Below are 26989 nucleotides of genomic sequence, written 5' to 3'. Positions count from 1 at the left end.
TACTGCGACTGGTACAATAGGGGGCCTTCACTGCTTAGGTACATCAGGTGTTGGTGGTTTAGCGTGTGGTGGTATCTTATTCAATTGATTAAGATTTCTGTTTTTCTCGAGATATCAGGTGAGAGTGGCCATTTGTGTGTGTGTGTGATGTAATTTAGATGTTCTTTCGATACATCACGGTTACTACATAATGTATGATTAATCTAAGTTAGGTGAACTCTGTTAGAGTAAGAGGATACAATTGATTCATGTGCTTTTTTGTCTCATTTTCTATCCATATCAACGAAATCGAGTTTCCGAATCAGTAAGTTATGTAGTCGGTTTTGGATTTTCCTGGCAATCTCAGTTAGAGAAAAATTGTTGTCGATGCTTCTAAATGTACTTGGTGAGTTTCTGAGGTTAGCTGTTTTTTGTGTATGAGTCTTTTTTATAGGGTCCAGAACATAAAAAATTTCCGGTCCTTCTGCTGTGTAGATAGAACTAAAATTTGGGAGCGGTTTTGTGGTCTTACAGAGTTAACCATTTTTAATGTGCCTGTGTTTTTACTGTGGAATTGGGAAGTTTTTTGATATGATTAAGTTTTTGTTACATAATATAGGTGTGGTGTTTTTTAGAGGAGTTCACTTGGTGTTCTGTTGAAGTAGATGTTTGATATCCACGGTGGCTAGAGTGGATTTGTTTTTTATAACATCTAGGTAAGAATACTGAATATTTTCTAGGCCCTCTTTGATTTGCTTCATTACTTTAAGGTTATTTTGGACTTAGGGTTTATCTTGTAGCGAGAAGCATGATACCTTGGGTCCTTCTAACGTTGAGGGGGTGTTACACTTTCAATATTAAGAAGGTTAGAGTGAATTCATAGACATTATACTATAATAAACAAATAAATAATGTCAGTCACGGGAATATAAAAATGTTAATAATTGATGTAAGTATATTTTTTTTGTAATTCCTGATTATTTTGAAAAGTACTGAGGATATTTTACTCCTCACCAGGGCTAGGTTAGATGGATACAATTTGGTAACACCCTTCAAAGTATCAAATCAAATCATTTTTTCTACCTTAAAAGTGTAATAAAAAAAATAATAAAAAACACATTGTCTTGATCAAAATCTAAATTGTATTACAACAAATTATAAATACAGGTTTATTGCGATAGTTGACATAGTAGAGCAACTCCTCTCATTATCCAGTGTTCTGGCTGTTTAATTGTTGGTACCAATAAAGCAATAACAAAGTTAGTTGAATGCCCTGTTGTTGATAATGTCCCTTTTCTTTCAGCCGTTTTGTACAATGGACATAAATAAACAGTGTCGAATTTTAAATCTTCTTTTTTTATTGGTATCATGTGAATTATTGGCATCCTGGAGTATAGTTGTTTTAACTTACACTCTTTAAGACTTGATTTTTTATTACTCCACCTGGCCCCATCCAAAAATAGTCCATAAATATAAACACCATTTTCTGGTGCTGAATTTACTGTCATATTTCTATCCATTATCTAGAAACATAATTTTATGTAAACAATTTAGTAGTAAAAACAATATTACCAGTACTTAAAAAGTTTTAAAAAAGAGGTGACAAAACTCTACACTCCATCATTCCACAATTTATTTATTTATAAACACATAATACGTATACATTCACACAGGACAAACTTTTACATAGTAACAGATGGTAGCATTAAGCCATTATGGTTACTTTTTAAAACTTTTAGGCCCTGATTGTGACTATTACCACCAGTTTATAATACACTTACCAACTTCAGATTTTAAGTGTGTAAGGGAGCTATTGGTATTAGAACTATGTTTCATTTGAACTTTGTTATTGAGTTTTATCCTAATATATGCTTGTATGTTTAAAAGAGTGCCATTTACCTTATAATCAAAGGTCAACAAATCTATAGGAATCTGATACTTTCTTGCATAATTTTGTTGGGATCCGGTTAAAAATGCTTGTGTAAAATATAAGCCGGAAATCCAAAAAGAATTTGGAGTACCATGAACATACCATTTCTATAACAAAAATTCAAATCATTCAATGTGATATATGATAGTAAATAATCATAGAATTAGAATTTAATTTACTTGCCTGTAAAAATGCCAATCGCTGCAAGAAATCTTTAATATAACTTCCCAATGGTTTTAGTGATGGATATGAACTATTAGCCCAAACCACAGGAATTTTACTTACTAAGATACTGTGATAGACTTCTTCTAATTCATTAGACATTAAAATTAATCCTAGACATAAAATAACAATTAAGTCTTACTCTAATCAAAACTAAGAATTTGAATTATATAATTAATATTTAAGCTAATTACAATATTGATTTTTGATATTGTATCACTAAATAGTAAGTAAAAGATGCAATATTGTTATTCATAAGTAACTTAATATTTTTTAATGTTAAACAAGAAATTGTTGATTTAGGTAGCTTGTTTTTGTGGTAATTACCTACCAGATATTTAAAAGATACAAGAATAGGTATTCTATTAGGATAGATTTAGAATGTAGTCTTTTAAATAAAATTAACAGATGGAAATAAAAATGAATGTATAATATTTTTAAATGTATTTATAAATTAAAAATATAGTTGAAAAATATTCAATAGGTAAATCAAATTAAATAGTAGGTAGGTAGATCACTGACATGCAATAATATCAGGTTTAACAGTACCTTTAACACTTCTCTGTAAGTTTGCCAGGCTAAATTTAATGACATCTAATAGTTTGTTAAACCGACCCATTTCTTGCACCAGAACTGTATTCATAGATTGATTGTAAGTGGTAGGATATTTTTCGAGAGCGAGTGTAACGTCAAAATTGTTTGGTAATTTGTTAAGTACGTCTGTGGAAAATGTCAAAATCAGATCTTCGGACGATACTCCTTTGCCGCCGGCAGTTTTTGAGTCCTGCAAAATCCACAAAAATTGCTTTAAACTTAGATATAAAAACTAAATTATTTGCAATTATTCCTATCTGGAGGTAGTAGGTACGGTTTTAAAAAATAGTAATAAATTCAAATATCAAATGAGCCATTCTCGTCTTAACAATGTAGCATAACACATTACTGGGTGATTTATTATGGTTTTGATTAAGTAATACAAACAGCTATAAAGTGGCTTGGTGTTTAAAGCCTTGCCACACATACATGAGTTGCCAAAACAACCGCACCAATACCCCACAAAAACCGTAACACCTACAATAGGTAATGGGAATAGTTGCCGGGCTCAAGACCAATAAAAAAAAAAACAGACTGAAGAAGATAATTCGTTATATAAGTGCTCACGATTCGCGTTCCGCAATAAGTAGGTAGGTGCCTACATTGTACTTAAATGTAGTAGAACTGTAGAAGTATTCGCGACCTAGCAAGTACAGTAGTACTTTGACACTTTGGACTTACCTATATCATTTATAGTGATTATTATAGGGCTCGAATTTAAATGACCTAATAGCCAACCTTTTAACAAATTCATTTATGACTCAAAAACTCTAAAAGATTCTCCGAAATTGGCCCAAGATTTCTTCAAAAATCGAGATAAATTTGTCGATCGTTTAATTTAAAAACCAGATTAAAGTGTTGTTATTACTATTAAATTGATTTAGTACAATATTTATAGGTATATATATTATTTTTTTTCGCATTATTACCAGAAAGGGTTAATGACTTAAAACAGTAAATAATGCCCTAAAAAGTTTAAAAAAATGCATCAAAAAAATGTATTGCTAGCTAAGTGGGTACTTGAAACACATTTGTATCTTGGCAAGTATTGTGTCAAGCATTCCAAAAAAAGATGCAAATGCATCGAAATCCGAACCCTAGTATTTACTAATTTGGTGGTTATAAATGATTACCTACCAAGGATGATTTAAATTTAAATTTAAATTTAAGTTGTTGATACTTACGTTATTAAATTGAAATTTTTCCCATAAATCCTAATGTATAATAGCAGCATGATAAAATAAAATAGATAATACAGATATACAATGGTTACTCAAAAATAATAAATATATAGGAACCTGCTAATAATAATTAGAACAGAAAGTGAAAAATATTATTTATACTAGCTACTCCTAAAATGCAATAAAAATGTAAATAAATGTAATGATTTATATTGTTGGATAATTTTTGTTATGAATACATAAACAATTTTACAGCTTGATAGTTAATACTTAATAATATTAATGTTACTCACGACTCGGTCCTATATGTGGCAATGAAAGTAATTTTTAAAAACAAATGGCATAAATAATTGCATGTAAATTAAATTATTAACTAAAACAATTAATTTACTTGGGTCTTAAGAACGGAATTAAGAATCAATTCGCTCTCTTGCCGCTCTCTAATGAGATCAGCATTTTCATGCAGACCAAAAATCTCAGGTTTTGTGACCAACGGAAATCCTTGAATGTGTTCTAAGATTTGGTCGTATTCTTTTGAATCAGGACAGCAATAAACTCCTAGAATAACAAAAACACATTGAAAGTACACGGTTACGTGCATAACAATAGATATTTTTCATCGCATAATTAAAATGCAATAATATTGTCTTACCAGCCTTATCAAACTTGAAACTATCCGTTTTAATAACCGATTTAGTGTAAAATTTGTGTAGACATGTGGTCAAACAACGACGATCCCAATCGTCTGTTACACGTCCACCGTAGTTGCATTCACCGGTAAGATAACGCAAGGCATCGAACTGGACGTTTGGATATTCGTTCAAAAAATTCTGCAATTGCACTACACTGATTCTCAGGTCAGTTTCGTTGAACTCGTACAGTCTATTCCATCCGATTGGACCATAATTGCGACGTTCTTGGACCAATGCATGAAAGAAGCACAGGCTGAAGATCAGTTTCTTAAAACTTACACCTTGCACTTTACAACCCTCGAAAAATTCTTCATTTGTAATCGGATCACTAGTAAATGATCTGAAAAATGCACGTTAAATAATAATTAAAATAACACCACAAATATTTGAAAACGTACCTATCTAAAATTTAAATATATCCATAGTATATTATAATACCTACCTATGTATATTGGCCCGAAGTCCTTTTGGTGGTTCATTAGTCATCTTAACGCTATTTTGAAGTACAGACACAGAAAAATATTCCACGGGATAAGATGTTAACCAAAGTCTAAACTCAGAATTAGTATTTTCGACCGAAAAACTTTCACAAATCTAAATAGGTTTACATTTAAATATTCATATATCAATTATTAATTAATAATTAGCAGTGATTAAAATTAAATGAACGACACAAGGCGGCCGTTATTGTTATTATTATAATGCTATCTATATCTCATATAATTAGTCATAATTCATAAGTCATATAAGTATCTAATTTAAATGAAACTTAAAATTTAAATTTTATATGATAAAGTTATGAATAAGATTTTTTTTTTAACAATTGACTAACCTTTTCAAGTTCAGGCATAAAACTTTTGGCTAAATGACAGTTTTGCAACAATACCCAATTGCCTGTTCTTATTGCTTCTTCAATTAATCTTGTAGCTATGGGGCCTTGACCTTGACCTAATGACAATGATGTTAAACGATAACCAAAGCCCTGAAATTTACAACCATTTAAATTAAATTATGACGTGTATATACAATTCAGAATATTGTAACAATCAATTTAATATTTATGATTATGACCCATAAGTGATGAGTTATGATAATATTTTACTTATGAAAGGCAGAAGATGTAATACTAGCAACAAAGATTTAAACTAAAATTTAAATCAAAATTCAGAATCAACTTTTTTCTATACAATTTTAGATTCTGAGCGAAGCCTGCAGGACTATATTGAATTTACAATGTTCATTGATTTTTTATTTTTAGTATTTATTGTGGTATTGTGTCACTAACACCACAAAAAAAATTCTTCAATTTATAATTTTTTTTCGGTAGTCATGTGAAAGTACCTAGTTGGTTCTTTGAGGATCGAAAATTAATAAAAAAAAAAGCCCGGTACTTTTCAAAAAAATTATGAAAAACAAAACAAAAATCGGGAAAAAAGTAAATTTTTAAGCTAAATCAGTTTTCGACTGTTTTCAAAATAAATGTTTTTATTGAAACCAGTTACTTGAAATACTCGCCAAATGTATATAATTGCATTTTCTATAGATGGTATTATAATTTTTAAAATATTATGATAATATTTTTATACTTTTTTTGAGTTATTTATACATATTTAAAATGTTTGATTATTTTTTGGTGTTTTTATAAAAACATATTATGCTTGGTCATAAAGCTTGCAAATGCAATTCAAGATTCCTAAAAAGTTGTTAATCCTGAACATTGAAAGAAAAAGTTGAGTAAACTCGCAAATCTACAATATTATTGTATATATGAGCTTTGACGAACTTCGATATTCACGCGTAAAAATATGCTTACAGATCGATCGTCTCCACTCAAAATGGTCTTTCGTATGCAATGATTTATCATTGAATTAAAATTTATCACATTCATTACAGAAGGTAACTTGATCAATAGGTACGAGGACGGAGGATTATTCAACTTCTACGTCCTACACAACTTTATGTCTGTACGACAAAGCGGTTACCTAATACCTACCTATACTTGCCCGTGTTTTTGTTACTTTTACGCCGTCTTTATGTACATGCATTAAGGTTAAAAGGTTTACTATAAAACAATTGTGCTCAGTTAAATTTACCATTTTATCAGCATATTTAATTAACATTGATGTAGGATCAGCGCCAGGAGTTAGAATGAATATTAAAGGAGTCACACAATTTGAACTTTCAAAAGATGCAGCTAAATCAAACGGCGGCGGTTCAATATATTTACTTTCCAAAATTGATTCATCTAAAAACAAGTGAAAAACACGTTTATGTATTTTGTATAAGTAATAAAGTATTCATATAGGTTACTTGATATAAGGTATTGAATTGCAGGTACTATTTTGTCATATCTAATGATCCGTAATACGATGCACTTTTGAAAATAGTTTAAATCCGTGTTCCAAGGTTCCGGGAAATCCATCAAATGTGGTTCAGGTGAATCATAAATCTGTTTCCATTTATCTTCATTGTTCTCAAAATCAACTCTTATATTCTTTGATTTTGAAATTTTAGGTTAAAGAACAGCCGCAGCCACCATATTTAGAACATATTATTTATTATTTATTCCTTAAATTCGTAAGTGAAAATTGACTAACATATTTAGAAAAGCCAATATCCCTATAGCTTTCATACAATACAAAACGTAATAGGTATTAAAAAAAAAATTTGGGTTACTTATACAATTTTCTCTAAATCAATACTCCCCATTATTGGTTTTTACGTTCAAATTAGTCATATTAGTTTATTTAACATCTATATAAATAAACATCATTACTAAAATAATGTCTGTTGAATAAAGTTCAACGAACTTTCATAAAAAAAATTTTTCTATGAAAGGAGAAGTTAGTATGGTTAACAAATAATAAATAATAGTTAAACTTTTAAAGCTATGATAGTATAATACAATTTTAAATAATATTTAATATTATAGGTACACAACAGACGTCCGCAGTCTCACAATTAGTATGTTATATAATATATATATTTTTTAAACGGATTAAAAGAATAATGACAGTGATTCATTATTATCTGTTAAATATTACATAATTAGTTATCGGTTATAGGTATCGTTCCTAATTCATATAGTAAGATATATAAGTTATTATTATTTATTAAGATATCAGACTATTGCTGTAGCATAAATTATTGTTGCACTTAATATATTTAAACAATAAGTATATTAGCTAGCTCCTACCAATTTAATGTTAATATATTTTAGTTATGAAAAACATTTGTTTCATTACTTTAGTGGTTTGTTGGTTTTGTTAGTTGTGTTACAATGATTGTGTGTATTCGTAATTCACAGTGCCGTGTGACGATTTACTATTCAAAAGTTTAAAAAAAAGATTTATAAAGGATACACAGAATTTAAAAAAAAGAGTAGAAGACCATTAATATACCACTACAATACATACTAGTCCCTACTATCTAATGATATATTAAGTAAAATAATTGTTAGTATATATTTTATAAAATGTGCCTTTAAAATATTTGACTTAAAATAATTGCGATTGCTTAAATAATAATCTTAAAAAGTTTAACATACTTTAAATTTTGGTAGGTTATCAAGTCTGCAAAGTTCATCCCATCTTATGTCTTGAAGCCAACTAATTTTATTTGTTATTTGATTATCTAAGCTTACGCCTCCGGTCAAAAAAAAAAGCCACTCTTCGGGATTTATTTCTGACGATAATCTGACAGCCATAATTAACGAAAATAGAAGTTTATCCTATAAAAACAAAATAAATGAATTATTTTAAAGAGTTTGCACTTAAAATAAAACTGAATAATAACTTTTTCGAATAAACTTCTGCATATATTGACATACAAAGAATAAGTGAAATGGTTTGTTAGTGCTTTTGTACGTTCTTCAATTTTTTCATATTTAGGACTATTTTCTATAGACATCACAAACAAATTTATAAACCATGTTAGTGAATATTGATACATTGGATCAATGTTAGTTAATGAATCAATTATAAAAAACAGTGTTGTAGAATATGTAGCAACAGGTTTGTATTGGTGTCTAGTTTTATCGATAGTTCGTTCAGTAATTTTGGCCTTTGATTGTTTAACTTCAATTTCATTAGCAAGAGTTTTTGATGAACTTAATATATTTACAGCTTCTTCGTCTTCTAAGATATTACCTTCAGAAGAACTTAAAACTTGCAAAATTTTATCTTCAATATCTTTTAATGATCTAAAAACGACACAGACACAATGTTTATTTATTTAATTATTACAAATGGACAATATTTAAATTGTTGTTTACTTGGCATTTTCAGCTCCTTGTATTATAAGCTGATTTTTTTCTGCTTCTAAATCAGGTCTATCTTTAGCAACGACTACACCTAATAACTGATCTTCAAACCCAATTGGAGTTATCACAAAGTTTAAAAGAACTACTTTAACTGATATATCTGGCAAGTAGTGAGGATTTCTAAGCTTTGTTGTAATGTATAGCCTAAATGTAATCATTATAAAAAACTTTATTTGTTTATAATTCTATAGTCTGTTCAGCGGTAGAACACGCAGATCCTGTGCACAGGGCAGCTATCGAAACCGGTTCCCTTACGGAGTCTTAAGAGACTGCGCATAAAAACCGATTGTCGTCGCGCCGTTCTCTCAACGTTGAACAAAGTATAATATAAATACTAATTCTTATGTATTAATTATTAATAATTAATATCAAATTGTAATAAAGAGTAAACAATTAAACGCAGTATTACCTGAATCTATCATTAAACTCAACAATTGTTTCTCCTAATTTTAAACAATATGTGCCTCCACATATAAACACTTGAGATAATAACACAGGGTCCAAAACGGGATCTAATTCTTCATAAATATTTTCCAACAATACCTGTTAATTTTTTATGGTTTTATGATTGGCACATATTTATTTTAATGCTAGTATTTGTTTTCAATTATATTCTTACAGGTGTTCCATTGGCTATAGCATGTTCTAATATTTTTGTATAATTCGGAGTAGTGAATCGTATAATACTTAATGAATTATCTGCCTCCATATTTTTTATCCATTTGTTTGCTTGAGATTGAGGATCAATCATAAGCGCTGATCGTCTAGAATTTCTACGGTAAAACAATTCAATCAATAATAAAATAGAATATATACTTATTTACTAATTGTTTAAAAGATATTAACTTACACTACAATGATTCCATTATCTGTAGAGAATAAGTCTGTAGGTAGTCCAGCTATGTTCCATGCTCTGATATCAACTGCATTTCCTAGAACAGTACTTAGTTGATAATTTTTTGCACACACTAAATCATTATTGACTATGTCTTGAAGCCATTGTTTTATTTGTTTATTTCGAAAATCCATAGTAAATGGACCCAAATATGCAATGATACCAGAACTTAGCAATATATCTCCTAAAAATAGGTTTAATTAAAATTTTTCATCCTTGAAAACGATTATTTTATGAATTGTCTTATTAACCTGTAAGATTTAGGTATGACTTTCCAAGATCTATTGCCATTTGTGCCCATCGTTGTTTTTCACCACCTAAACCACCAATTAATTCTTCAGCTCGCTGAAGTTTCGTTTGCACATTATTAGCTTCATCCTGAAATGCTTTCATTTTATGTTCATTTTCTTCAAGATCTTCTTGAACAGCTTTCATTTTTTTTTCAACTTCAGCAAGCTGTTCACGTTTACCATTTAGTGCACTCATTGCATTATTATATACTGCCTCAGCTTCTGCAAGTGCTAATTTTTTTGGTGCAACTTCTTTTGCTACAACATCATAACTTGACATGGCTATTATCCATTTACACAATCCTTCGGCAGCAACCGAAGCATATTTTATTTTATTAGGATCAAATTCGGGGTTATTTATATATCTTTCATTGATAACTTTCATTATTTTTGGTGGAATATTGTCTTTATCAAAATTGATTAAATGCTCTAAAAATTTCATATCATTTAACAGTTTTTTTGATGCTACCCAATAATCATCTGTTGTTTTCCCAGTAGTTGGATCCATGATTTTTTCAGGTTTCACATCTTTAATAATGCACACAGCTTCCATAGCTAATTTTACTGGCCTTGGTGGATTTTTCATAGATTTTACAAAAGTGATGTCATTAGGTGTCAAGGTATTGAGTGCCGCTAAAGCATTATTTAATGCTGGTCTCGCAGCTTCCATGTGAAGATCACACTCGTCTTTGATCTTTTGCGCTCCTTCTGCTGTTTCCTGAGCTTCTTCTTCATCTTTTTTAATTATTTGTTTTACTTTGGAAATTTCTATGTTTTCTTTTTCAACTTTTTGCATTATAACTTTTACCTCTGCTGCCGCAACCATAATTTTTGGTTGTAAGTCTTTTAATTCTTCTTGCATTATTGATATATCATCAGCAGCAGTTTGTAATTTTTCTAAACCTACTTCATATCGACGTTTTGCCATTAAAATCTCCCTATTAAAGTAATTTTTCGATACAATAAACAATTATCTGTTTTAAACAATGTACTTACTGTCTTTTTTTCCCCAATAGATCTTTAAAAGTAGACATTAGTTCTAAATATAACGTAGGAGTAACATACGTTTTACGTTGTGATCTAACTTCAAATTCGATAGATAAATTTTGAGACGATAAATGAAACTTTTGACACATAGTAACGCAAACATTTCGTTCATGTTCAGTTAAATCAATTGCGTCTAAGAAATTTGTTGCTACAGCCAACAAAGCATCTGATGGCCAGTTCTGTAGATAAACGTAATTTAGTAATATTTTAGTCTATTGATAGAGTAAAGTGTAATATTTGAAACCAAATAAAACAAATAATTTTAAATAATTAGCATCATGTAGTATAATATTACATATAATACCTATGCAGAAAAAGAGCCTGTTAAATATTAAATAATAATTGAATATTCTTTTGTCAAATTCAATAATTACAAAAAAAAAAAATGTTAAAATATTATGGAAATAAAATCTTTACCTGAAACCAATTAATGGTACAACATTGAACTAATGATGGGAACTTTCTTATTCTTGTACGAAAATCATTTCCAATTGGACTGAAAGCTAATACTACATGCAGTTGTTCTTTCACAATTTGAATAAAATAGTTAAATACAGCTGTCATACTTCCATCAGTCTAATAAAAATAATAATGACTAGTATTTCCAATAAAATAAAAAAAGATAGTGATGGTTGTTATTTTGTGGTTTAAGTGCTGCCTTCGCAGTACATAAAAAATTTATTTGTAAGGTTTTAATTTTGAGTACTGAGATTTAGATGGTAAATTTTGAATATTTTAGAATTATTAATGCTTAGTAATTCTAGGGATTATTGTCTGATAGGTCTCCAGAAATATTAACACTTATTTTTAGGATAGTAGCCACTGAGTTTTAACTTTCTAAGATATAATATAATATACAATAATACCTGGATAGATTTGTCACGCTGCTTGTCTATAAGAAGGATTTTATCGCACAGTTCTATCTTTTCGTCTATTGTATACAAATTTGGTACTTCTCCTGAATTTAATAAGTTATTTATATCTTCTACCATACTTTCCATTTTAATCTAAACAAATTACAATCATATTTTTATAAAAAAAAATATAAATACAAAATCAAATCTTAAAAATGTATTTATTAATATTTATAGGTATTAAATACTCAAATGTGTGATACCTAAATTCTTCTAAACTTGCCTCATTCCGTATTACAAGTAAGTACTCACAAGGCTATTCCACAAAGAGAGGCAGGACAAGGGACTGAGCCGGCTGGACGCCACTGCTGCAAAGGCCTCATTAATCACTATTCGTTTTGTAACACGGTACCTACTGAAAACATTTCATCCAACGACCGTTTAATATTTTATGAAAAATATATCGTCATACCAACACAATATTGAGTTACAAAACGAAGAGCTTGGCCTTTGCGCTGGACCGTACGTCCAGACGGCTCAATTCCTATTCTTCCGCTCTACCTCTCCTCATAACGGGACCGTGGGAAAGTCAACCTAATCACGTTGTTCCTCTCCCGTGGTTAGTGGCGGTTGAAAAAAAGCGAGCATCGATGGTACCCAGCAGTGCTTGTACTAGCACCTTCCATGTACTTCTACTTGCAACTGCTATAACGCGACACTCAACAATTCTAAAAATGCCAATCCTCTTTATCCGTCTCTCACGATTGAAACTGATCTAAACTTCAACAGGTCCTTGTTTAATGCATCCATTAATGCTCCAGAATATTTTGTTGGGGGTTTATACACAATTCCCTATCATCTCACTTGTAAGTTGTAACCTCACCCTACTGAGGACGGGCAGCATAATTGCACGCTCCTTAGCCTTAAATTCCTCATAATTATCCATAACTATTCATTAGTCATCATTAAAATTACTTCATATTTTATCATATGTTTTATAAATGTCCGTCTTCATATGAACTATGCAAATAAAATAAATAAATACAATTTACTTCGGAGTCGTTGAATAAAAATACAACATGTTGGTCTAAACTAGATACTGCACGCCCAAGTATATTTTTCAAATCTTCTTGCCATTCATTAGTTCCATACAAACGCGTCATTTGTACCTAAATTTAACCATACATATTATCAAATTAAAAAGGTAATTATAATTGTTGAACCTGAAACAAATCATATTCTGATATGTGAGCAGCAAGCCTTGTTAGTGACTGGCGGCCTGATCCCCCCAACCCAACTAGTAAAGCGTGTCCTCGAGGTTGCTTTAGAATTCGACAAATCCGTGAAAGATGTTCAATAGCAAATCTAAATAAAACTAGATGCATGGGTTTCTTGCTCATGTTATTAAATTCATTTAAGTATCCTTCAACGATTATTCGAAGGTTATTCAAATTGTGTACTTCCATATAATTTCTAGTGTCCGCTTTGGGATTGGAAAAATCGCAATAAATCAACTGTCTTAATTCATTTTGACCCACCTATAATTTGATAATATATTTTAGCTATATATTTTAATTCATACAATAATTCGATATTAATTTAAATTTACAGTTTCATTTGGCCCATTAATTAAATGACTGAATATATCATTTATATTTTCTTTTAAAATCCCTTTGCAAACTGCACTTAGGTTTTGAAAAAACCACGAACAGTCGGAGTCATCTACCAATCGATCATAATATACCCTAAGAATTTCGTGAATCCAGAGTCGTTTCATAGCAATGGCATCTTCAATAGTTTCAGGAACAGAAAACATAACCCCCTTAAAATAATATTCATGTTAATTACCTACTTTTTTTAGTTCACATTTGTATTAATAGTTGAAATATTGAACCTGTATGACTTTTGAAAAATCTCTCAAATTGAATAAATAATGTGATTTAGAAGGAGTTGGAAGTAAATGAATGATGCTTTTCTTATGAAGTTCCAATGTTGAATTAACTAACTGATGCATGCACAAATCAAACTCTCTGCTAAAACCTCTAAATATAAAACAAATTAACATATGAAACATTTATACTTTATAGGTACTTCAAATTTCCATACCTTGTATCTAAGTGCCATAATAGTATTTTACTAAATATCGATACCATGGTTGAATCATCGAACTCGTTTATAACTACAACATTAAAATGTCGACTAAACCTTGGAGAAACTGTATTTCCTGTCGATGGTGGACCCATAGCACAAATTAATAATACATCTTGAAGAGCCATTGGCACAAGCTCTTTACGGTCATACCACGGAAATTTATCTAAGAACTGCCTTAAAAGTTCAATGGGTGGCTGAGCCCCGTAATATTCTTTTTGGGGCATGCTAATGTCATCAATAAAGATAATACACTTTGTACCAACTGGAGGACCAAATATCCCTCGTCTTCTCTTGATTAGCTTATTCATAATTATATCTTGAGTTAAATTAGCCGATGTATGCGCTGAGAAATTAATAAATGAAGATTGATATAAAGTTTTATCAATTTTTTTGAATAAGTAGTTCTGAAATAATTAAACAAATATATATTAAATAATATACAATATCTAAAACTATATATCTATTTAAATATACATATACGTTTTTTATATATTTATTACCATGATGTACGTTGATTTTCCAGTTCCAGTTTTTCCAACCGTCATCATTGGCAAATTATGTTTAATCAACATTGACATAATAACTTGATGTCTAATTACATCAATTGTTGGCACTAAAATATCATTGAAAGGTATGCCTTGAGGTATAGGTGGTGCTTCTGTTACATAATCTGACCACAGCTTCCACTCTCCTTTACCTTGACCTTCTAAAATATATCTATAATCGAAGACTGAATATTCTTTAGGAGGAAAATTTGTGTAAGCTTTTTTCGGAGAAGAACATAGTTCAATAGGTAATTTGAAAGATCGGGTGACTTTATTAGGAAATTTGTTTTCCAATAATGCTCGAAACAAAATATTAAATTTGGCTCGACTCGGTGCATCAAGAGTTGCTCCCATTGACCAAATACACGAAAAGAAAAATATACCCTGAAAAATTTAATTTTTGTATTGAACTAAACAATTTTTGATATAATTTAAAATCACTTCAAGCTGAGCTCTAAGATCAGATTGCGAAACTGCCTTCATGTGTTCTTCATTACTATATAAATCCATAAACGTTTCACAAATATTTGTTAATGATCTAATAAGATTTGAATCGTTGGACGGAAAAACTTCCTAAACAAAAATTAAAACATAAAGTACAAGTGATAATTATTTATTTAAGTGCCTAATACTGTAATATTGCATCGTCTTATGAAGTATAAAATCGGATAGCTAAATCTCAAAATAAGTGATTGCAACATCTGTTTGTAATGAGAAGTTATGTTTGATGATAGCTGCTTAATCCATGATTGCAATAAACATTCCCAACCTAATGCAGTTGGTTCCATTAAAATCATTCCACATCTAGATACCTATTAAAAAAATTATTTTTGGACTATTTTTAGTGAACACTTGATACTTGGTAAAAATAATAATATAACCAAATTTGTTGCAGATTTACCGTTGCAGGGGATGCTACATCTAAATCCATTGGTTCAAATATCAAATTAGTTGTATTAGCAAGTTGAATGATTTCACCAGATATTAAGCAAAGTTTTTTGTTGTCATCGAGTACCGTATTCATACTTTCAATCCATATCGCATCAACTGGACCATCAAACAACAGCCATTTTCTATTCAAGTTTTCAGATGATGCAAATTGTCGGAATCCAACAGCTATAATACCATCGAACCACTCATGTGATATCATATCAAATTGACCGTACAATTGACCCAAAGTTATTGACTTTGGATTAATAACCATAATTTCAACTTTATGTTCATCCATTAATTTCTAACAAAACAAACTAAATTTTAATCGAATGCATTGTATTATTAAAAGCTATACATTTTTTATACAGTGACATAGAAATAGTAAAGAAGTTATATAATTTTTAAACTTATTAATTTTTTATCTCTATGTAAACCAGTACTACCTTTAATATGGAATTTGGAATTGTTAATTATGGTTGACTATTTACTTAATTACTAATTTTTTAAGAAATATAAATTGAAGTAAGTATTAAAAATAATATTTCTGTTGTTTAAAATAAGGTAATAGGGAACTTATGTATTTAATTTAGATTTTACATAATTGATTTACATACCTTTTCTTCAATAATTGCTAATGCACCTGCAAGTACCCTATATGCCGAGGTTTTACCACTAAATGGCAGTCCTACTATCATAAAACCATGCCTTACAATCATCATTTCATAAATTTGTTGTATTTTCTCTAAGAAGTACGATGTACACTGAAGATTTAATTTTTTACATGATTCTTCAACACACATATTTAATATTTCATAATCTGGTTGTGGTAGCACAATACCAGGAAATAAATCTGATACTAATCCCTGCAAATAAATGTAACTACAATTTTATAACATAAACTAGGATAAAATTCAGAATGATTTTTGTATTATATATAATTTTACTTTTTTTAAAACTCTTAACATTATATTATACTAATATATAATCTATATAGGTAAAATAACTATTTAGTCATAGTTAAAATATTTTCATCTCAAATATTAAAGGAAACATCATAATTTATTGTATACAATGTGATTCATTAATATAAAATATCTATTATTTCAAAAAAAATTAACGTAAATGTTCGAAAAGAAGTACAGTTATAATTTTATAAGTTTTTACATTTATAGGCCACAACATTATACAAATTTTATTTTAATATCCGAAGCAAACAACCATTTGGAGTATTTTTTATGCATAAAAATCGAAATTCAGACGAGTTTTAAATTATTAAGAGTGGAGTAATGGACCAGCATTTTTCTGTAATCAACTCCGCTCATCACATAACCTACTAGTCCAAGTTTTGATTTTTATGTGTCGAAGAGACGAAGTATTCCAAAATATGTTCTGCTTTGGATTATAAAATTAAAACTGAGTGTTGTCAATGGAATAAAAAAAAATTTTTTTTAATGTATTTTATTCATATAAATTAGAGTATCTATTTGTGCTAAAAGTTATTTTTTATTATGTTTATTGTTTAGGAAATAAAATTCGCGGTCTTAAATAAAAAAACCACCGAATAAATTATACTAAGTAGTTTATGATAAAATAATCAACTTGCAGTACCTACATCAAACTAATTTTTTTTTTTACTTTAAAAAGAGGAATATCATGCCCGAGAAATTTTGGTAAGTTGACATCATTGATAGACCGCAGGATAAGTATATTTTCGTCTTCTTCTGGATACTTTAATTTTAAATTACCAGCCGCTGTTAAAACTGTTTTCACTGCTCTCATTCCTACAATTAAATTTATTTTAAAATATTTATGGACTATAGTCTTAAGTCCATCGATTTTACTAACCATAGTCATAATGATTCTGTGATGAGAGTTGTTCAGAACACAGTTTATAAGTCACCACTATTTTTACTGATAACGACCGCGCTGAATTAAATCCTTGAGAGTACAAAACTATTTCAGATATGAGTGCATAATCTGGTACCATCATTGCTACTGGACGAAATAACGCCTACGTAAAATAATTGTATGTAATTAAAAATAATAGTCATCTAAAAATGAATAAGACTTAAACTGATTCACAACCCAATCAATTTATAAAAATAGGTAATTACTTTTAAATTATCAGGCAACTCTGAGCGTCCGGCATATCCAGGGTTCATGGTAATAAATACAGCACAAGTTTTATCTAATATCAATGAAGAACCTTCAAAATGTATTCTAGTTAGATCTGCTTGTATACCGCGTTGAATGGTTAATATTTGTTGAGCAACAACCGATAATACTTCCAACTCAATACGATTGAATTCATCAAAACACGCCCAGGCACCACAAGACAATAAACCCTTAACGAAATAATAGTCATACAATTTGTTAATATTCTATCTCCTTCATCTTACTTTAAAAAACTTTCCTAAACCAATGTAATCCATGCTATCCGAACAATTGAATACGACACACTGTTTAGATACCGCTTTTGCTAAATCTTTTGTAGTCTCTGTTTTTCCAGTACCAGCAGGTCCTTCTGGCGCACCTCCCAAATTTAGTTGTAAAGCACAAAATAAAGTACGATAACAACGATCAGTTAGGGGTGTAATTACTAATCTTGGTGAATTACCAAGATATTCATAACCATATCTTAGAGAAGCGTTAATCATAAATGCATCCAAATCGCCTTCCTAAAATATTAAGTGTTATTTATTAATATGTTGTTTGTTTAATCAGTGGCGCCCAGATAGGTTAGCAAGGGGTGCAACTGCATGTGCTCTCGTGGGGGGTGGGTGGTTAGGTAGGTATAGACGCCTATGGTTATAGGTACCTAGATAAAGTATAGGTAAACAATTAGTAACAGTTCAAAAGAACGTTTTTTTAAATAAAANGTATAGACGCCTATGGTTATAGGTACCTAGATAAAGTATAGGTAAACAATTAGTAACAGTTCAAAAGAACGTTTTTTTAAATAAAAAATGGGTGGGTGGGTCACTTTTGTTAGTTGCATGTGCTCTCAAAATACTTCTGTGCGCCACTGTGTTTAATTAATATATGCTTACTATCCAATAATATCGCAGTTGACAAAGCCAATTAAAATCATTTGTCTTATGAACATCTTTTCTAGTCATATCTTCCACGACATCTTTTGCGTGAACATCCATTACAACTAAGGCTCCTTTGATAAAAATAAAATAAATACCTACTTTATTCATTAATTTATTTAATTTGAAATCTAACCTAAAGTTAAACGAGTTTGTTGAGATAAGACGCCTCGAACTAATTTAACTATTTTGTCTATTTGATCATTGCACTTCATCAAATATCGAGGTAAACCTAGAGGATAACGTAATATAGCTTGTGTGACTTCGGATGTCCAATGCGTGCAAGAAACAGCTAGAACGGCTTGTCCAGGCCACTGGATGACCCATTCTTGCCTTAAAGTATTTTTATATGCAATTAACGCTTTTTCAATTACTTCACGTACAGTCAATTTCATAGATATTTCTAAATCTACGAGCCATTTTTCAACTTGACCTCGAGCTCTTGCAGTATCCACAACCATTGATAAATGTATAATTTCTTCTTCGCTAGATATCATACTAATTACATCTTGTTCAATGGTAAACTTTAGCTTGGCAATTCCTTCAAAACACTTTTTTAAATGTGGTTGCACTCTCGTCGGATCTTTTGTTTCAGATAGAATTTCAAGAAGTTCATCATTGGATAGGAAAAAAAATCTTGGGAAGTACAACCGTTTCTTTTCTAAATAATCATTAAGACCTTTTTGAATCAACTCCAATAAGCTATTGCTTTTTTTTAATTTGTCTAAAAGTTTATCAATATTTATAGACAATATAACTTTTTTTATTTTTTGTGCTTCTTTTATCATATCTCTCCAAACCTAAATTCAGAATACTTTTTAAGTATATAAAATGTTTTTAATATTTACAAAAAGAAATACTTTATCGACGACATTGAATCTTCTGGATTCTTCAGGCATTTGTGTTTGTATGTCTGGTGAGGAAAATATGGGCTCTAAATACATCCAAGTGATTTGGACTTTAATCCAGTAATCTAATATATCATTTAAGAGATGTAATTTTGCTTCCCAATTTCTAATTAAAATAATAATAGATGATAATAAAATATTTTGTTGAATTACTATTTTATTAATATTTATAAAAATAATTTACTTGATATTCTCTTCAAACGGTTTTATGAATGGTGAATTTTTCATGGTTGTGGTTTTTAGTATATGATCATCAAGCAACAGTTGCACATCGTCTACACCAGATAATATATGAGTACCCGAATCTCTAAAAAATTTAGTATTGTTGTAAATTGTAATATTTGTTGAGTACAACTATAATCAATTAACCTATGTGGCACTAATGTAAAGTATAAATCTTTCCATTCCTCTTCCATTGCTTGTAATTTTTTTTCTAAAGCTGTTTCTTTGGATGCGCCATCGCTGACTACTTCAAATTTTGGTACAAATTCATCCAAGTTATAATCCATAATTTTTGATAGTGAAAGATTTTGGTTAGGATGCAAGGGAAACCCAATTATTTCAGATATTTTTTCCCAGTGGCGATCTTTTAAACCTAGATTTCCTAACGTTAGAACTACAGCCATATGTTCTTTAAATGCTTCAACTGATTGTTTTACCTAATAAAAATATATATTTTTTTTTATATAATTTCATTTTCAGTTTTACTTGAAAAATACAAAAAATATTTTAAATTACCGCTAGAGCAATAGCTAAGGGCGCAGGACAATCCACAAAAGTACGTTCTAATTTTACAATGTTACGATAATACATGGTGACATCTTGTTCAATTTGTTCTGGATCGTAAGTACATATTTTAGCATTCATCCATTTTTCATAGTTCTCTAAAAACTCTGAGCAGTTGTCATAAAGTTTTTTATATGGAGCTAAAGCATCTGCCACCTTAATTAACAAATTGCATTAAGTAACTATGAACAAATTAATTTTTAAGTAACTTAACTATTTTCCTTAAGGGATATGAACTTTCTTTCCATCCAAAATGTTTTTCTTCTTCGTTAAATCCATCTATAGTACTTAAAGCACTACCTAACTTATTATCTAGACTATTCGCCTTATCCAAGTACACAGATAACAGCTCTACGTTTCCAAATTGTTTAAACTCGGCCACTTGATTCTGATAATTTTCCAATTCAATTTTAAATTTATAAATACGATTTAATAAGAAGTCTTGTAATTGTTTTGTTTTCTGTTCAATCATTTTTGTATTTTCCTCAAAAACCACATTAATTAGTTCTACCCACTGAAAAGTCTTTCCATTTTGTTTTAATTCAACACCCGTCAGTAGAGTGTAATCTGACAAAAATAATTCATAAGATAGCACCACTTTAGCTCGTTCTTCCATCTCCGGAATCATATTATTTTTTACATCTGTTATATATTTTTTTAAATTCACGAGCTCTCTAGTATTTCTGGGCGGAGTAAGGGCTACAGTTTGTAAAGTTGCATATTCTTCATTTAATCTAAAATAATGAGAACATATTTAACTTAAGAACAAAAAGTGCTATTTTATACTCATTTTTAAAATAATGATAAATCCATACATAATAATTTTTAATTATATAAGGATAAATCATCACATTCAAAAACGATTCCGAACTAAAAGGAAATTACTGAAACAATAAAAAAAATTCAAATTTATAATTTAACAATTTTAAAAACCAACTCTCTCTGCTCAAAAGGGTATCCAAACAAAAAATTATCATTGGAAAAATAATACATTCCTTTATCTGCTCAGAATCTACTATATACATTTGTAGACATTATAGAAATTACTTTTTTCCAATTGCTAAATAAGTGCTTGTCATTCGACTGACTATCATATTTTTCAATTTTTCTGCTTGCTTACATAATGCCTTTATCGTATCACTACGATGTACTTCAAATATTCCAACTTCTATTTCAGGACTAACATCGACTGGTATATCTAAAGAAATTGTATGATAATTAATCACATATTTTTTATATTCTTCGATTGTGTGTTCGGTAGATAGAAATTTATCGATTTCATCTTGAGCTTGTCCATTGATTAAATAAAGATGTTCATCTAAATCGTGTATAACTAATTCGGGCAATACCCAATAATCGTCCAAAACCAACGTTAATTTTTTACGTTGTTTATTTACTATATTCATATCTATATTAACCTATATATATTAAGAAATATAATATGATAATATGAAATGTTTAGTGTGTTTTTTTATTAAACATGTACTTGTAAAATTTTGATAGTGTAAGGATAATCCTTATATAATCTATGTTCAAGGCGTTCCAAATTCATAACCATTTCTCTGATTTGATCATAAATAGACATAATAAAATCCCGAATTTTTCGGAATGTGGGATAAAATTGTAACATCGTATTTCTATATATTAAATCTGTTACAAATCCAGGATTAGTCTAAATCAAAAATGAATGAAATAGTTAACCAAAAAAATTAATAAAAATTGTTTTATACTTTTGGGTTGCACATAACTTCCGTAAATTCATGCATTATTTTGTACACATACTCTTCATATTTTACTTTCATAATATATGCAACACAATTATAAAATGAAGTTTGCTTTTTTATGTTATCTTTCTTTGGTATGAAACGACTAAGTTTGGTCTAAAACAAAAACAATTAATATAATAATAATTAATAATTTTCAACTGAACATACAAACCACCCCACCCCTCCCACCCCAAAAAAAAACCGACAACTTTTTATAATTGTGTGGGATCGAAGCTACCCGGTCATATCGAAGTTAAAAATGTTAGCCCCCCAGGACACTTAAATGATTTTCCACCTATAATACTGTTGAAGTTAAATATAATTCAGAAAAAGTTTTCTGAATTTTTACGTTCTGAACAATTAATTCCCCTAAGATTAATATTTTTAAAATTATGCACAAACAATCATTTGAGGAATATGGATAACCGATAAATCGTTATTTTACGTTTGGATATCTAGTTGTATCCAAATTCCAAATCATATATTTCAACCGCTCATAAGGAAATTAATGTGTTAAACAAATTGTTGACAAAATCAACGCATATATTATATAATATATATATAGTATATACTATGTATAAGTATATAACCTATGTAAATATTTACTATAAATTATATTTGATATCTAAATCTTAAATCATAGTATTATAATACATTAGTATTTACTACATATAGACACCATAGACATATTACAGGTTAAATTTAAATATGGACATTTATATGTGGTAGGTACCTATTCTAAGAATTAAATATTACTTGTTGGAATAATTGCTGTACACTTTCGAACCATTTAATTCTCATAAAAACACTGGCGTCAGCAATGCATTTCCGTACATAAACCATATATTCGGGTAAAGTGTATTTCAAAATACCTCTGGCCGCCATTTCTGAATAATCAAATACTTGGGTTGGCCTGTTAATATAATGATTGACGTATATATAAATTAGTCTAAAATAATTTATAAAATTAGGTAAGTAACATTAATTTGATATCTAAATGTGTTTATTTGTAGTAAAAAAAAAAAATGTTAATTATTCTACTTTAGTTACAAGTTTGGTACTGAAATACCTATTGAGACTTAGAATAATTGTCTTGATTATTAATAATTAAATGAGATTAGAGATACTATATTATACTAACAAAGTGATTTTTCAATTAAGCACCATTATAAGCTTTATAAACCTCAAACGGTTATAAAATAATATATTTTATATAGACGTACTCAAAATTCCTGTGCCAAATTTTGATCATTTCTGCTATCAAAGGGTTGGCTTGGTGCAAGTTATCTCGAAGGAACGAAGCGGCCCGTACCATTGACTTCTTCCATAATGCACTATCCTTTCGAAGCTCTTTTCGCAATGGAGTGTCTAGTATCGGTAATTTATTATGTATCGCATACACATCGTTCAATGAATACGCTACGACAGCCTCTTTCATCGCTTTTAAATAACATTCCTGCATACAACCAATATATGTGAAAAATTGTTATTATACATTAAGAAAACTTTTTTGGGGGGGTTTTGATTCTGAACGGGGTGGATTGAAACAAATAGGTGTTGAACATAGTGTGTTTTTGTGTCTATGACATCACCTTTTGGAGCGGTAATAGGTAAAGTTTCAACCATCAACTTTAAGGGTGGTTTCTGGTGGTGAATGCCGAATTGGATCTATGGTTGGAGGGTCAAAGTAAAAATTCTTAGTAATATTCAAAGTAATCGTGAAGACTAACAGAAAATTACTGGAAAACGGGAATACATTTTACTCAGTACCTATCCCGTTTACGACAATATCGATTTTATTATTTTTATGTAACTCAAATACGAATAACGAATAACCAAATGTTTATTTTATCATTTTCTACACATGATATAATTTCAAAAATATTTTTACTTTCTATTTGAATTATTTATAAATATTTAAAGCTTGAAATTTTGTTTAGCTTTTTAAAATAATTTTTTAACAAAAAACTAAAAGTAATTATGTTATTATATAATATAATATATATTATAAACAAATTATATTTAAATAGAACTTAATAGTTACTATATAAAATAAGTATTCATATATTAATATTATATAGTAAAACTTAACATAATTAAAAATACTATTTTTATGAGTAAAATAATGTTTACCGATGTCTTTATTTGCGTAGGTTCTAATCCTAGTCACACAGTAAATAATATAGATGTTGTATAAATTATAAAATATCCTTAGAAATAGAGACTAACGCATGACAGTTTTCGCTCAGAATTTCGTATTTCATCATTGAAATCAAATGTAATAAGTAATAACTTAAGTATCTATTCTATTACAATGATAAGCTGGGAGAAACCAGTAATACCTACATAGCTCATTGACAACATGCACTCAATAGTCAATACCTACTATATGCCTATAAAATAGACAGACTTTCACTGCAGTTTCTTCTTCTTTTAATTTTTAAATGTTCAATCAATCAAAAGAAATTAAATGTTTCTACAATAGCAAATTTGAGCTAAAGTGAGACTACTTTTTTCAACGCGTTAAGACTGGTCTAAATAATCCGTTTATCTACTTCTCAACTATTAATATTACCTATAGTATTCAGTACCTATATATTATACAATACAAGCTTACGTTAAGAATTTCGTTTTTAAATTCCGGTAAAAATGGTGATTTTTGGTACTCGACTGACAATCTGCTAAGTATACCATTTACTATTCGTGGATCGATGGGAGCCAAATAATTAGTGTCAGCTTCAGCACCTTGGGTAATGAAAAAATAGTATTTCAAAAATGTGCTCTCGTCCGATACCGCATTGTCTTCTGAATCTAAATACTTAGAGTACTCATCCACTAAATTTGTGCGGAACACCTCTCGACATTCACGGTCTTTTTTCGCTTCTTTCTAACAAAAAACAAAATACAATATTAGTATAAACTCTAAGGATGGCCTCTTCGTAATGGGTAATACCCACCCATTGGCGTACATCCTCCTTGGTATTTTTTTCACTACACGTAGAATTATAAAAAATAAGACTCACCCCCCCCCCACGTTTTTGTTTTTAAATTTAAGTCGATTAAATCATAAGATTCAATCAACATAAAATTTGTTGGATTAAAATTAATTTAAATTTGACTTTCGTAACAATTAAATATTATAGCCAGTTGTCAAATAATTTTACATTTTTAAAATTATTTTTATGATAAGTAATTCAACTGTAAAAACTAAAAATAGTCATAGTATTTATTAAGATTTATATCTGCAACCAGTATGACTCCACTACTGCACTACAACCATGCTACTACGAAATACGAATTACAATAATATTATGTTGATAATAATACGTAGTTATTATACTATATTATGGCTGTATCATATATTATTATAATATTATAAATGGTTAGATTATAATATAGCCTGTAACTACTAACTATTGTAGACTGTGTTACTACTTTATTACTACTTTACTATTACTACTTTTATTATTATTATTATTTATTTTATTATTACCATACTAGCAAAAAGTGTGATACTTAAATTGAAAATTATGTCTAAGGGCGAGGAGTAAAAAATGTTATTTTACACATGTGAGTAAGCGATTCGCACATACGAAGAAGAATGTTAACATGATATTATTATCATAACTCTTTAATAAAATCTTGAATTTTGTTGTGCATAAAAAAATAACCGTAGGTACATGAAATTTTCACCGAATGTTTATATTTGCATTTTCAATATTTTGACTCTTTTTGAGCTATTTATAGGCACAAGAAAATTAACAATTGCATTCGTTTTTTTTAATTATCGGCGGTAAAAAATTTTTTCCACTCAGTCCAAAAAAAACTTGAAATTTGAATAGAAGGTCAAAAAAAGTTTTTTTTTCTTATTCGGGTAAAGTATTTGCGGGTGCTGTAAAAGTATGATAAGTTGTTAATATTTTTATATTCGCATGAGCAACTCAAAAAACAATATATAAGTAAAGGAACAGTTAAATAAAGTTATATAGGTGTATGAATTAAACACTAATATAAATAAAAAATAAACTTCCAACTTATAGTAAGCAATGTATCTAATATATTACTAAAAAATGTTGAGCAAAGCGAGTAAAAATTCTTTGGGTCAGCAAACTGATAGGTCTTCCCCCCCCCCCCCCCCACACACACAATTGAAAATAGATGTGTACAGAGGTACGCCACTGGTAATACCAAAACATTTAACACATTTTAATATTATATTGCAAAGTTGCATTTAAATGTAAACATTTAATGATTCTTTAATGTATAATATGTACTATGTAGGTACTAGGAACATAGGTGAAAATAGGGAGCTTTAGGTGCTATACAATCAGCCTCCCTCTCCTTAATAACAAATGCTATTTGTCCTTATACGCCTTATTGGCAGGATAGTACCTAATATTAATATTCAATGTTGCAATGGATCAACCATAGACAGCTGAATCATCAATAGATCATGCGATAGCGATTAGGTTAAGCAATAAGACATGTTTTGGATAAGTAAGATAGACATGATCGTTACCATTTTTATTGATTTCTCAGAAAACCCGTGGTGGACGTTTGTTTTTTTGGTTGATTTATTCTGATTTTTTTTTCGTTTTACCGGCAATGCAAAACAGTCCTCATCAGTTTTGCGTACTTTTTTAGACATTATAATTTTTTTAGCTGAACGTTTAACTGAAAATGATTAAATCCGTGATTTGTATGTACCGTTTAACACATTAAGTGCCTACGATATGTAAGTTAACATTCAACATAGTTCCTAAAGAATCAAAATACATTGCCAACTGCAATTATTTATGTATA

General features: G+C 29.4%; 1 protein-coding gene across 1 annotated transcript; it reads right to left on the bottom strand.

Moving 5' to 3' along the window:
* Positions 1 to 1101: 1101 nt before the first annotated feature.
* On the bottom strand, positions 1102 to 26989 carry LOC111039973 (dynein heavy chain 7, axonemal-like). Its single transcript, XM_022323665.1, has 50 exons — positions 26706 to 26989; positions 24804 to 25073; positions 23410 to 23642; positions 22943 to 23099; positions 22151 to 22300; positions 21907 to 22092; positions 21468 to 21838; positions 20635 to 21154; positions 20373 to 20576; positions 20004 to 20293; positions 19819 to 19941; positions 19587 to 19740; positions 18863 to 19526; positions 18685 to 18800; positions 18034 to 18312; positions 17749 to 17979; positions 17480 to 17645; positions 17270 to 17415; positions 16249 to 16497; positions 15603 to 15935; positions 15334 to 15513; positions 15143 to 15274; positions 14657 to 15085; positions 14112 to 14560; positions 13900 to 14047; positions 13615 to 13827; positions 13229 to 13543; positions 13058 to 13174; positions 12018 to 12158; positions 11569 to 11727; positions 11101 to 11330; positions 10066 to 11042; positions 9770 to 9998; positions 9539 to 9692; positions 9329 to 9462; positions 8872 to 9063; positions 8394 to 8799; positions 8146 to 8328; positions 6909 to 7092; positions 6692 to 6843; positions 5431 to 5580; positions 5041 to 5192; positions 4559 to 4938; positions 4298 to 4464; positions 4200 to 4208; positions 3910 to 3939; positions 2681 to 2915; positions 2093 to 2244; positions 1879 to 2016; positions 1102 to 1502 (listed from the first exon to the last, which is right to left on the bottom strand). Exons 1-50 carry the CDS (start codon positions 26832 to 26834, stop codon positions 1149 to 1151), a joined length of 11862 nt encoding a protein of 3953 aa, XP_022179357.1. The 5' UTR covers positions 26835 to 26989; the 3' UTR covers positions 1102 to 1148.

Source organism: Myzus persicae, unplaced genomic scaffold (assembly GCF_001856785.1).
Source record: "Myzus persicae strain clone G006 unplaced genomic scaffold, MPER_G0061.0, whole genome shotgun sequence".
Classification (NCBI taxonomy): domain Eukaryota; kingdom Metazoa; phylum Arthropoda; class Insecta; order Hemiptera; family Aphididae; genus Myzus; species Myzus persicae.
This window is presented reverse-complemented; position numbering and strand designations above follow the sequence as displayed.

Excerpts from the sequence above, each read along its gene's own strand:
- LOC111039973 (XM_022323665.1), bottom strand. The coding sequence starts at position 26,834 with ATGTCTAAAAAAGTACGCAAAACTGATGAGGACTGTTTTGCATTGCCG. Across the intron at positions 19,741-19,818 it reads CCGTTTGAAGAGAATATCAA|AAATTGGGAAGCAAAATTAC; the intron begins GTAAATTATTTT and ends TATTTTAATTAG. Across the intron at positions 5,581-6,691 it reads TTAAATATGCTGATAAAATG|GGCTTTGGTTATCGTTTAAC; the intron begins GTAAATTTAACT and ends TGTAAATTTCAG.